The sequence below is a fragment of the Miscanthus floridulus genome, chromosome 16, assembly GCF_019320115.1.
Source record: "Miscanthus floridulus cultivar M001 chromosome 16, ASM1932011v1, whole genome shotgun sequence".
In the NCBI taxonomy this organism is placed as follows: domain Eukaryota; kingdom Viridiplantae; phylum Streptophyta; class Magnoliopsida; order Poales; family Poaceae; genus Miscanthus; species Miscanthus floridulus.
Genome location: NC_089595.1, coordinates 20,527,952 through 20,540,289, shown reverse-complemented (window position 1 = coordinate 20,540,289; position 12,338 = coordinate 20,527,952). Strand labels below are relative to the sequence as shown.

Genomic DNA, 12,338 nt, shown 5'->3' with positions numbered 1-12,338 from the left:
CGGATTTGTCATGAAGAAAGAATACCCATGTATATCTTGAATAGTCATCAACAATCACAAGACAATAAAGATTTCCTCCCAAACTCTTGTATGTTGTTGGTCTAAATAAATCCATGTGAAGGAGTTCTAACACTCTTGTGGTTGACATGAAAGCTTTGGTTGGATGAGTATTTGCAACTTGCTTGCCGGCTTGACATGCACTACAAAGCTTGTCCTTCTCGAACTTCACATCCTTCAACCCTCTCACCAAATCATTCTTCATTAGCTTCTTGAGTGAGTTTATGCCAACATGAGCAAGTCTTCTATGCCATAGCCACCCAAGTGTTGTTTTGGTGAATAGGCAAGTCTTCAAGTTTGCATCTTCGGAGGTGAAGTCCACTAGATATAGGTTGTTATATCTAAATCCTTTATATATTACTTGATCATCATCCTTCTTAGATACAACAACTTCCTTCTCGGTAAACAAGCATTGGAAGCCAAGATCACACAATTGTCCAACGGATAGCAAGTTGAAACTCAATGAAGCAACATATAGCACATTGAAGATGGAATGATCATTTGATATTGCTACTTTGCCTAATCCTTTAACCTTGCCCTTTGAATTATCTCCAAATATGATTCTTTCTTGCCCATCTACTTCTTCATCTAGTGAGGTGAACATACGAGGATCACCGGTCATATGTTGTGTCCAACCACTATCAATAACATAATGACTTCCACCGGTCTTGTAGTTCACCTACACACAAGAGATCAAGCTTTAGGAACCCAAACTTGTTGAGGGCCCTTCACCTTCTCAATAAGTGACTTGGCAACCCAAATTTTCTTAGGCCTATTCTTGTTTGGAGGTCCTAAAAACATCACTTTCATCTTTCCACTAGAATCCTTTCTAAGCATGTAGTGAGCATTGAAGACAAAGGGTCTAGCATGCTTGGGCAAGGGTTGTGGTGGTGGAGTTTGGCACTCATGAGTAAAGTGGCTTTCTTGTCCACACTCAAAACATCTCTTTGGCTTTGGCTTTGATTGTTGTTGTTGAGCTTGAGCCTTCTTCTTCTCTTGATTTGCCATGTACCCAATGCCACTTCTATCCATCTTCATGACGGTATTCATTAGAAGCTCACTTTGAAGATACTTACCTCTAGTGAACTTGCTCAATCCAATCTTGAGATGCTCTTTTTCCAACTTGAGCTTCTTGTTTTCTTCCTTGAGAGCATCACTATTTTTATCTTCCTTGAGTACAACATTGTTTCTTTCTTCCTTGAGTTTCTTGTTTTCTTCTTTTAGCTTCTCATTCTCAAGAATCAAGTCACCATCATGATCAAGTGTTTCTAGCACAATGGTGTTGTTGATTTTGAACTCTTCAAACTCTTTCTTGAGCTTTTCATTGTCATGCTTGAGCTTGACATACTCATTATAATCATTACACTCAACCACTTGCTTGCCTTTGCTACTAGATCCTTGCTCAATGCTCTCATCAATTAAGTCATCACATGATGTAGCTATATCAATCTTAACAACATGGTTAGTAGCATCATGTGACTCATTGGATAGAAATTCTTAAGAGTGGTATATTCATCTTTTAGCTTGTTATGGCTAGTGATGAGCTCATTGTGTATCCTCTCAAGTTTATCATGTTTATCTTTAAGCTCTTTCTTACAAGATTTGAGCTCCTTGAGTTGGATGATATAGCATCATTTGCTTCTTTAAGCTCAACATTAGCCTTTTTCATTACATCACATTTTGCTAAAAGTGAATCATTTTTAGCATCTAGCTTTTCATTTTTAGCTCTACCCTTTCTAATGATCTTAGTGTATTGTTTTAGTATTTTAACAAGATCATCATAGGAAGGTGATTCATCATCACTATCACTATCACTATCATCATCACTAGCATGTTCATCATCACTACTATCATCATCATTTGATACCTTGCGTTTGCCCTTGGCCATAAGGCATAGGTGTGTAGAGGATGATGGCGATGGTGGCGGTGAAGATGATGAAGACTCAATAACAATAGCAGCCATCTTCTCATTGTCACTATCATCATCGGATGATCCACTAGATGAATCAATGTTCATGAGCCAATCACCGACGATGTATGCCTTTCCACTTTTCTTCTTCTTGTGGAAGTCCTTCTTGCTATCTCTCTTCTTGTATGGCTTGTTCTTCTTCTTCTTATCTTCATCTTCATTACTTGAGTCATCTTTCTTGCCCTTGTTCTTGTTCTTGAACTTATCTTTCTTGGGCTTGGTGCATTGGTGTGCTAGATAACCAAGTTAACCATAATTGAAGCAATCCATTTCGGAGATTGGCTTTCTTCTAGAGCTTGTGAAGAACTTCTTCTTGTCGTCGAACTTGATGCCACTCTTGTTTACCTTCTTTAGCATCTTGGTGGCTTTCTTCACCATGAGAGCAAGATCTTTATCTTCATCTTCTTCATCACTTGAGCTCTCATACTCAAGTCTTGCTTTGCCCTTATCTTGGCTAGCTTTGAATGCTGAGTCCTTCTCTTTCTTCTTGGTAGAGGATGAGCCATCTTGTGGCGTGATGTGCATATATATCTCATGAGCATTGATCTTTTCTAAGATTTGTGTCGGTGTAGCGGCAGAAAGATCACCTTGATGAATCACGGTCACAATGTGCCCATATTTGTCAATGGAGAGGACACTCAAGATCTTTCTTACAACATCGGATGGTTGCATTTGAGTGAGTCCAAGCCCATTGACTTATTCTACAAGAACATTCAAACGTGAATACATCTCATTAGCACATTCTTTAGGAAGCATTTCAAAAGAGTTGAGCTTTTTCATGACAAGATGATAGCGTTCCTCATGCTCACTCTTTGTTCCCTCATGGAGCGCACAAACGTTCGACCATAGTGCATGGGTATCTTTGTGGTTTCGCACACGATTGAACACATCTTTGCAAAGGCCTCTAAAAATGGTGTTGCGAGCCTTTGCATTCCACTTCTCATAGTTCAACTCATCGTCTTGTGGGTGTGCGGCATCCCGAGGTTTTAGAAAGCCTTGTGAGGCGGCTCTAAGTATACCAACATCTAGAGCTTCTAGATATGCCTCCATACGAATTTTCCAATATGAAAAGTCATCTTCCTCAAAGATAGGAGGAGGTCCATCCCCGTGAGACATCTTGCTCTAAGCGGTTAAGCTTAAAAATATGAGCACGATGCTCTGATACCAATTGAAATGATCAAGATGCCCAAGAGGGGGGGGTGAATTGGGCTAATTCTAAATTGCTTCGCAATAAACAAGTCCTATGGTTAGCACAATTAACCCATTTGCCTAGAGAAGTGTTTCTATTGATCTAACGCACAAAAGTTTAGCAATCTAGTTCCAATCTTACTCTAGCATGGCAATTCTAGGAATATAAATGACAAGAATTGAATTGCTCAAAGTAAATGCTCAAAGTAAAGAGAGAAGAGGAAACGTGGCGATGTTTTGCCGAGGTATCGGAGAGTCGCCACTCCCCACTAGTCCTCGTTGGAGCACCCACGCAAGGGTGTAGCTCCCCCTTGATCCGCGCAAGGATCAAGTGCTCTCTACGGGTTGATTCTTTGACACTCCGTCGCAGTGAATCAACCACAACCGCTCACAACTTGAGTTGAGTCATCCACAAGCTCCGCAGGATGATCACCAAGCTCCCAATCACCACCAAGCCGTCTAGGTGATGGCGATCACCAAGAGTAACAAGCACGAACTCTCACCTGACCACGACAAGCCTAATGAGAACAGTGGATGCACACTTTGCTACTCTTGCTTCACTAATGAGGCTACTCTCTTGGATTCTCAAATCTCAATTACCTCACTAGGACCTTGCTCTTCTTGGCACTCACAAACGTGTTTCTCAGCTGTTGAAATGAGCAAAAGTACCCCCACACACGAGTGGAGGTTCTATTTATAACACCGGCTGAAAAGCGAACCGTTATGTGCTTCTGCGGGGTGACCGGACGCTCCGGTCATGTTGACCGGACGCTCCGGTCAGTTCAAACCGCAGACCAGTGATTAAGTGTTGACCAGACGCTGGCAGCGTCCGATCATCACTGACCGGACGTGTCCGGTCGCATTTAACCCTCACTGGAACCTTACTGTACTCGACCGGACGCTGAACCCCCAGGGTACTGACCGGACGCGTTCGGTCACAGATTTTCTCTTCTGGAACCTTACTAGAGTCGACCGGACGCTGGACCTCAGCGTCCGGTCACTTGACCACTCAGCGTCCGGTCGTGCCAGACGCAATCTCCTTGGTCAAATGAACTGACCGGACCCTGCGGCCAGCGTCCGGTCAGTACTTGACCCTCCATTCACTTCCAACTCCCGATCATATGAGAATAAAGTTTGCTCCATTGGATCTAAGGGCTATTTTGGAGCTACCTAGTGCTAGACTTAGCAAGTGGGCACCACACCTAACTCGCTAGACTCACCTAGGTCAAGCTACCCGTCCATACCCCCCTTAATAGTACGGCCAAAGGAAAAACAAAGTCCTAAACTACTCTAAGTGTCTCTCCAACTTCAATCGACACTTAGAACTAGTCATCCTTAACCTTGTCGTCCATCCTTTGAAAACCGAAACGATTTCCATCGTAGGGGCATGACATCCATGATCGCCCAATCGATCTCTATTACCATGACCTAACTTAATTGCCTCTGCAAAACACACGTTAGTTATAGTAATCTTGTATTGTCATTAATCACCAAAACCCAACTAGGGGCCTAGATGCTTTCAGCGCTACAGGTAAAAGGTTCAATACCTATTTTTGGTCTTCTCCAACAACACGACTCAAAAGACAATATTTCCTGCAAATGGGTCTCCAGGAGAAAGGATACTCATATTTGGGTTATGCCTCTCCTGACATCCAAAATGAGTCTTCCATATAGATACTCTGTTGGAGGCTATATGTATCATGCTGGAGACCCATTTTAAGTTTGGGTATCCCAATAGGTCTCCTGTTGGAGACAGGCTAACTTTGACTAAAAATATAAATTAATGTCACCAATGTCCTTTTAATCTCTTTGGAGCCTCATGGTAGGACAATAAGCTTTTGCAAGTGAATTTAAATGTCTCCAATGGAAACAAGTTAGTGTTTTTTTGTTGCAGAGACGAAACAATTAAGTGCATCCTCTTTTTATTGCTCATATGCTAAGTTCATTTGGTGTGCAGTATACCTTGTTTTAGATTGAAACCATCCCACGGATGTCGCTGACTTTTTCTATGGCAGTACAACACAGAGAGGAATGTATAATGTATTTTTGTTAATAGGAGGTGTCGTTATTTGTTGGACACTTATATTTTATAAGAAATGAAGTGTTTTATGATAAATATCAACATAAAACTTTTTTTTTTTGCAGGTTTTGTCTATTATAAGAAATGAAGTGTTTTATGATAAATATCAACATAAAACTTTTTTGCAGGTTTTTTCTAGTGTAACACACTGGTTAAGACATTACTGGGGCACAACTACAACGGTGTGAAGATAACAAGGAGCACATTTTCTAAGTTTGCTGAGCGCTAGAAGCAGTCGTGGTGTATTTCTTTGCTTCATTTGAGTGACCCAATAATGCTACTTCCTCGGTTCCAAACTATAAGACGTTTTGATTTTTCTAGATACGTAACGTTTGTTATGCATTTAAATATACACCATAATAGAAGCAATATATCTAGAGAAGCTAAAACGCCTTATAATTTGGAATAGGTGGAGTAGAATTGAGTTTAGAGTTGGACTATGTTTTATGTTTGGTTAATCGTATTTAATAAGTGATCTAATTATCTTATTTACCCGTTTAAGCCATTTTTTCTTTGTCTAAAATAAAATGGACGCTGAGTCCAGACTGTGTTTTCCATCATCTAAAAAATGCAGGTAAAACTACAGTGAATGAACTGAACATTTGCCAATGTTGGGTTAGGTCCTATTTCTTGTGCCGGCCGTGCCAAATCGATCTAGCCCAATACAACGGGATCATTTTGCTTAGGTGGGATAACGGGGCCATTTGTCATTTGTGTGCTATAATAGCCTGGCCCAGTTAGTGGTTAGTTATGAAGCTATGCTGTCAGTGTCAAGTTACAGAAACATCTGGATACTATTGGGCCGCTTCTTGTTGGGCCATTGCGACCAATGATCCTTCCCGACGACAAAGGTAAATTAATGATAGTGAGAACGTGTAAGGTTTTTTCCTCTACGTGGCACAAGTAGAAATGTTCTAGAAAAAAAAAATGGAAGCACCTCTCTAACCTTCATCAAAATATCTCGTGGTTACAGTGACATCATGAGTTTAATGAAATTATTTTACTTGGTGACCATTGTTAAACAACAGACTAGCCAGCCCCCACCACCAACCACGTGATGCCTTCCACTACATGCTGAAGCGAAGAGTAGTTCGATATACATGTCATCATCACTCCAACTGTCACCACCTATTCTGATTTCTGAAGCCAAGAGTAGTTCGATATACTATATCGGCCTGTTCGCTGGTGGGTGGGCTGGTAAACCTAGCTGGTGCTAGTTTGTTGTGAGAGAAAAACACTGTATTATGGCTGATAACCCCTGACTGAAACCAACCAGCGAGCAGACTGTATGACTGGTAGAATGTAAAAAATAATTGCAATAGCTAAGTAATGACGAACATACTGCGAGCAGCTACAAACTTTGCATTTGTGGATGGGCCTGTCAATGGAAACCAGCGAAAGTTTAGTTCAGCTCAATCTTCTGCTCGCAGGCCTCTAATCGTTAGTGTGCCTGTGTGTATGTAGTACTTTCTGTAATGGTGGGATGCAATGCAAGCAAGTGTATCCATTTTCCAGGCTTTGCTAGCTTCTCCCCTGCAGGCAGGGCTTTCACCAAACACTAGTCAGTCAACTAGGAATCCATAAGCTAGCTAGTTAAGAAATTCTAAAGGAGAAGGCTACTCCTGCTGAAAGGCTGCTACAGTGATCACCTCTTGGGTCTTAGGCCCCTAATCAAGAGATTATCTGTCAGGGCAGCGAGGGGCGCTCGCTACTTAAAGGAACAGAGGAGGACAAGTGAAGGATCAACCAAAATATCAATCAACAGAGTATCTTTACCCTTTACTAGTTCTACTGTTTATCTTCTTCTAGGTCTCCTGTACCCCGTTCTCTGCGAATTTTTATTATTTTTAATATTTTTTGTAAACTAATTTTAAATCTAATACTGTTTAAATTTTTTTTCAAAACTAACACTTTTGGCCGTGCCTATTGCCATGGCGCGGCGAAACGCCTGTGCCGCGCCATGCATGGTGGCACGACGAGAGGGGTGACGTGGCAACGACCGGTGCGCTGACCGGTGACGTGGCAGGGTCTACCGCGCCATAGACCACATCGCGGCACTGACGCGCCAAGGCCCACGGCGCGGCAAGACCTGGACGCAGACAGAAGACCAGCCTCAATTGCAATTGAACGGGAGTTGTTGTCGGTGAGGATCGGCAGCGACGCGACCATGGACCCCGGCTTCGCTTCGCAGCTGAACGACACCTACAGCTCGGACCCCAACGCCTTCGCCTTCCTCGACCCCTCGCCGGTGGGCTTCGACAACGCCTTCTACCGGAACCTGCAGGTCGACAAGGGCCTCCTGGGCTCCGACCAGGTGCTCTACTCCGACATGAGGTCGCGCAGCACGGTTGACTACTACGCGTCCAACCAGGGTGCCTTCTTCGGTGATTTTGTGACGGCGATGACTAAGCTCGGGAGGATCGGGGTCAAGACGCCGGCCATCGACGGCGATATACGCCGAGACTGCCGGTTCCCGAACTAGTTGCTAGTTAATCTCGTCGGCAGTGCTGCCGCGACGCATTGAAATGAATATGAAGCAAATAAATAGAGTCCGTGCGCAAGTTGACAAGTTGCCACATAACATTTGTTCGACATAAGTTTTGGACGACAATATTTGTTTGACATAAGTTCGACATAACCAACTAAGTCCCAGGAGTATAAGGATCCCTCGGACGCCTCTGTCTCTTCGGATTTGTAGGCAACACATTGGGACTGTAGCCAACGTCGGTGTGGTCGCGTTGCCGGTGCGTACGGCTCGTACCCTGCAAGTATATGATATGCACGATTACTTATAATCTGTATGATCGTTAGTTCATGAAGCCTACGCATTTAAAGAAACTACCTTTGTTACTACCTGTGAGGTTCCTTGGGTACCAAGCGGAGCACCACCAAGCTAAGACATGCCGATCTCGTTCTGCTGCCAATCATCCCACTGGTGGTGCTGTATGCGGAAGCCCGAGGGATCGTCGTCCTCGTCGTCCTCGTTTGCAGGGTCCTTCCCAGCGCTATGATGTGGTGGTGTATGCACTGTGGAAGCAGCACCTGTCACCGGCTGAGAAGAGTCGGCTGGTGTCCTCAAAGAGCCAGAAGACTTGCCACCCGACCGTGCCGGATAATCGGGTTTCACCCAAGGAGTGTCCATGCAGCTCAGCTTCTAAGCTAGCTTCCTACAACTCTTCTTCACCTTCTGCATAAATAGACGTTAAAGTTAGTGCATTTCCCAAACGTATATACACTAAAGAAACATTTTCGGAACGGACAAGTTTATGTTTACCTCCACAAAAGCCTCGAGAACGTCTGGTCCCTGCCCTCTAGACTCGTGAAGCCAAAACGCAGCTTCGTTGGATATCCTTGACAATTATGTTGCCTGGGTATAGAAACGTGGTTGGACAGTTTTAGTACACATACTTAATATCAAATGGATAACAAATTATACCATTCGAGTATCTTACCACGTATCTTTAAAGCGGGGCTCTCTGTAGCTGTGTGTCGTCCCTAGTGGCAACGTCGTACACATCTTCGATCACATCTTCCTCGGCAATCCCTCCTCAGTGTACGTGGGGCTTGATATGTGTCCTCGTAGACCTGTGAAGCCACCGCAGGTACTCATCGAAGGTGTGCTGGTCGTGTTGGGGACCCGCATCAATCGACTGCCGGTCCCTGTTCTGCCACAACTGGATGTATGCGTTGTGTGTCACGCGCTAATCCTTGGTCTTGTACCTCTTCCTGCAGTCATATCTGCAATAAAACGATTATTAGTTGTACCATACACACCTCTGAATTGTAGCTTTGTTATTAATCGATAACGCACTCGTGCAATTCTTGGTTGGTGGAGTAAAGCGGTGGTGGGTAGCCTGTCATTCTTCCAAATTGCCTGCAACCCCTGATGGGCAAGTGAATCTCAACCACGTGGAAGAAAATAAGAGGAATGTTGCAGCGATACTCGTCTGACTCATCCCTAGTGACAGGACTCAGATAGTACTGGAGCTCCGGAGCATCCCACTGGTGCACCCTGGTGTGCGTGCGGGGCCTCAAAGGAGGCAAGGGCACCTCTGCGTCGGTGACAGTCAAGAAGTGTAACACCCCGGTGTTACGATCTTATTTAGCACCACGATTTAGGCCTGAGTAAAACTGTCGAAACGAGTTTCTCGAATTTTTGATTTAAAACATACTTGAAGCGATAAGTGAATCCTGTGTGGCTTAGTTTCGTGGACTCAATTAAGCACTCAAGTTAAATTACGCAGTACGTAGAAATATTTAGGAATGTCGAACGACAATTCTAGCAAACAGTTTTCGGATAAATTAAGCACGAACTGACGAGAGGGAGAGAGCAGCGGTTTCATTTATTTTTTCGGGCGCGGCGTGCAGCGTACTCGGTTGGCATTGCAATTATGTATTGTCTCATCTCCCGTTGTGACTCTGCGTTGCTAACCTCAGTTGCTGTTGTCCCCGCTAAGCGCCACCGTCCATGCTACTGCTGTTGTGTACTGCGTTGCTTGCATCTCCTCTCTCCCGTACGCCTGGAACCACCTCATTTCCTCTTCTCACAGCGTGCGTTCACCATCACCATCATCGTCTGTCTTGTGTCTATCGTCTGCCTTGCTTGTCTTTGTCTTGCCTAACTCTGTTCCTCTGCTCCCCTTTTTCTTTCTATCAGGCCAGCAGCCCGGAGTCCTTACAAGCAGAGCAACACACGCATGCAGCGACGCTGCATCCTTGTCGCGTGCGCCGTCAGCACCGCCGTGCCGAGCTTCCCCCTCGGTCCGCGCCGGGGTCTGGTGAGCCGGTCGTGGCCGCGCACCTCTTCGCGCCACTCCCGTCCTCTGAGCCCGCGCTGCCGTGCACCGGCGCCCCTCCTTGATACGCTGTTGCCCCACTGCTGTGCCTCGCTGCCACGCCCCGCTGCTGCGCCGTTGCCCGGCTCCCCGCATGAGCGCATGTGCCCCGGTCCCGCGCTGGACCCGTGGTTCCTCGACGCGCCAAGCCGCAGCGCCCGGTCTAATCGCGACCTGCTCGCGTTGCTCCACAGCGCCTCGCCGTGTCCGGCCCGCGGCCGCCCGAGCCCCATCGCCGGCCTCGTCTCCTGCCGTCCGTCGTGCGCTCCGCGGACCGCTCTGAACCGTGGCTCTCAACGCCGTGCGCCACCTCCGGTGCAGCGCGGCCGCTGCCATGCCGCGGTTCCTGCTCGGGCAACCGCCGCCGCCGTCGTCTCTGAGTTGTCCACGTGCGTGGCGGGTGCTCCACCGGTCTCGCCCGGCCGTGCTTCTCCCGTACTTGGGTGCGGCCAGAGCCACTGTTGCCCTGCGCGCCGCCCTGCGAAATCACCACCGCCGGTGAGCTGCTCATTTGACCGACGGATGGTCTTCCCTGCCGTGCTCTGCTCTTGAGGAAGGTAAAAAGGTGAGGAAGCATGAATAGAAGTCTTTATCGGGTTCATTTTGTAAAAACGTTAGACTCATAGGTTTACATAAAAGGGCGTAGTTAATTTCAAGTAAGCTCAGGGGCCTAATCGCTAAAACACCGCCGCTGTCTGGCCTGGCCGCGTGGGCCGGCCTGCTCGCCGTCGCGCCTGGGCCAATTCCGCTGGTGTCCGTGCCGTTTGGGCCAGATGGGTGCCGCCCGCGCTGGGCCGGCCTGTCGCTGCCTGCGCGCTGGGCCGTCAACGCCGATGCCTGAGCGCCTAGGCCGCCGCGTCTCGCTGGGCCAGCCACTGTGCGCGTCCGCGTCCGCGTTGACTGGCTGTTCGGGCTGATGGGCCACTGCGCGTCTTCGGGCCGAGTTTGGTCGCCCAGGCCTTGTCTGTTGCGCTGTTTTGGTTTTGTTAATTTAGTTCATTTCTAAAATTGAAAATAAAGTGTAGAAAAATCATAAAATTGTGAAACCAATTTTGTTAGTCTCCTAAAATCATGATCTACTTGTTAGTATAATTTGTTCACATAGTTGGATAATATTCTTGGAAGCTATATAATTAATTTAAGGTGGGTAGTTTTGTAAAACATAAACTTGTAGGAATTTCCATGTTAAATTGGTAATATTGTTGAATCTAAAATTTATACAGTAGGCTCCTAGCAATATTAGGTACTCACTGTAATTTTTGTAGCTCTAGAATAATTAGTTTGCTAAATAGATAATGATGCCCTATTCCAAATAAAGGTTAAATTGATAGAATGGAATAAAGAAACAACTTGAGTTTATATAACTAAAATAGTTGTTGAGAAGTAACGCCTTATTCGACATCATGGATACGTAGCTAAGTACGGTCGGCGTTAGAGATATCTCATTAGCTTGTAAGGCATGATTGGATTTCTAAGCATTTCGGCTATCGTTAATTATTTACATCTATGCATTTACATCAATGCATATCATATAGGTACGATGATGGGTCAACGGATCAAGTGAAGGATGTGTGGGAATCTGCAGATGGTGTGATGGTATTCTCTCCAGGAGATGATGCGACGGGCTTTCTATTCAGATGATGGTGGATGATCTGAAGATGCGAATACTAACTTTTAATATATATCTTACCCAGACAAGCCCCGGTGCATAACCCGTATTTTAAATGATCACTGAATATATATCTATGATGTGCATTTAAGTTACAGGCATTTTATAAAAACTACATGCATAAATATATCTACCCATGAGTCCTACTAGCACAGGTCGAGTAGCTGCTATACTCAGGATATCGGTAGCGTGAGTAACCTGCCGTTACTCGCAAATAGGTAATAAAATATGATCACTCATGATAAAATGGTAAAGGTAACTGGTGACCGGGTAGGGATATGGTTTGGGTATTGGTGGGTGTAAGGGGTTGTGTCCTGCGGCCAACAAGGCATAGCTCGGTTACACTTTTTCCCTGTCTGTGTCGATTAAGGACTGGTCGTTGCATATGACTCTAGACAAGTCAAAGATTTATTGTCCCGAGCGCATACTTGGGTATGGGCGCAGGGAAGACTTGTTCCTCTCTTGTCATGGATCCGGCTCTTTTCGGACCGACTAATTGGAGGCATAGATGGTGGAGGTCCTTGCACCACACTGAATCTG

General features: G+C 45.6%; 1 protein-coding gene across 1 annotated transcript; it reads left to right on the top strand.

Annotated features, from left to right (window-relative positions):
- Positions 1-7,461: 7,461 nt before the first annotated feature.
- LOC136510384 (peroxidase 45-like) lies at positions 7,462-7,776 on the top strand. The gene has a single exon (XM_066504852.1). It carries the CDS (start codon positions 7,462-7,464, stop codon positions 7,774-7,776), a length of 315 nt encoding a protein of 104 aa, XP_066360949.1.
- Positions 7,777-12,338: the final 4,562 nt, after the last annotated feature.

Bases quoted from the DNA above. Each gene is read 5' to 3' on its own strand.
- LOC136510384 (XM_066504852.1), top strand. From the start codon at position 7,462: ATGGACCCCGGCTTCGCTTCGCAGCTGAACGACACCTACAGCTCGGAC.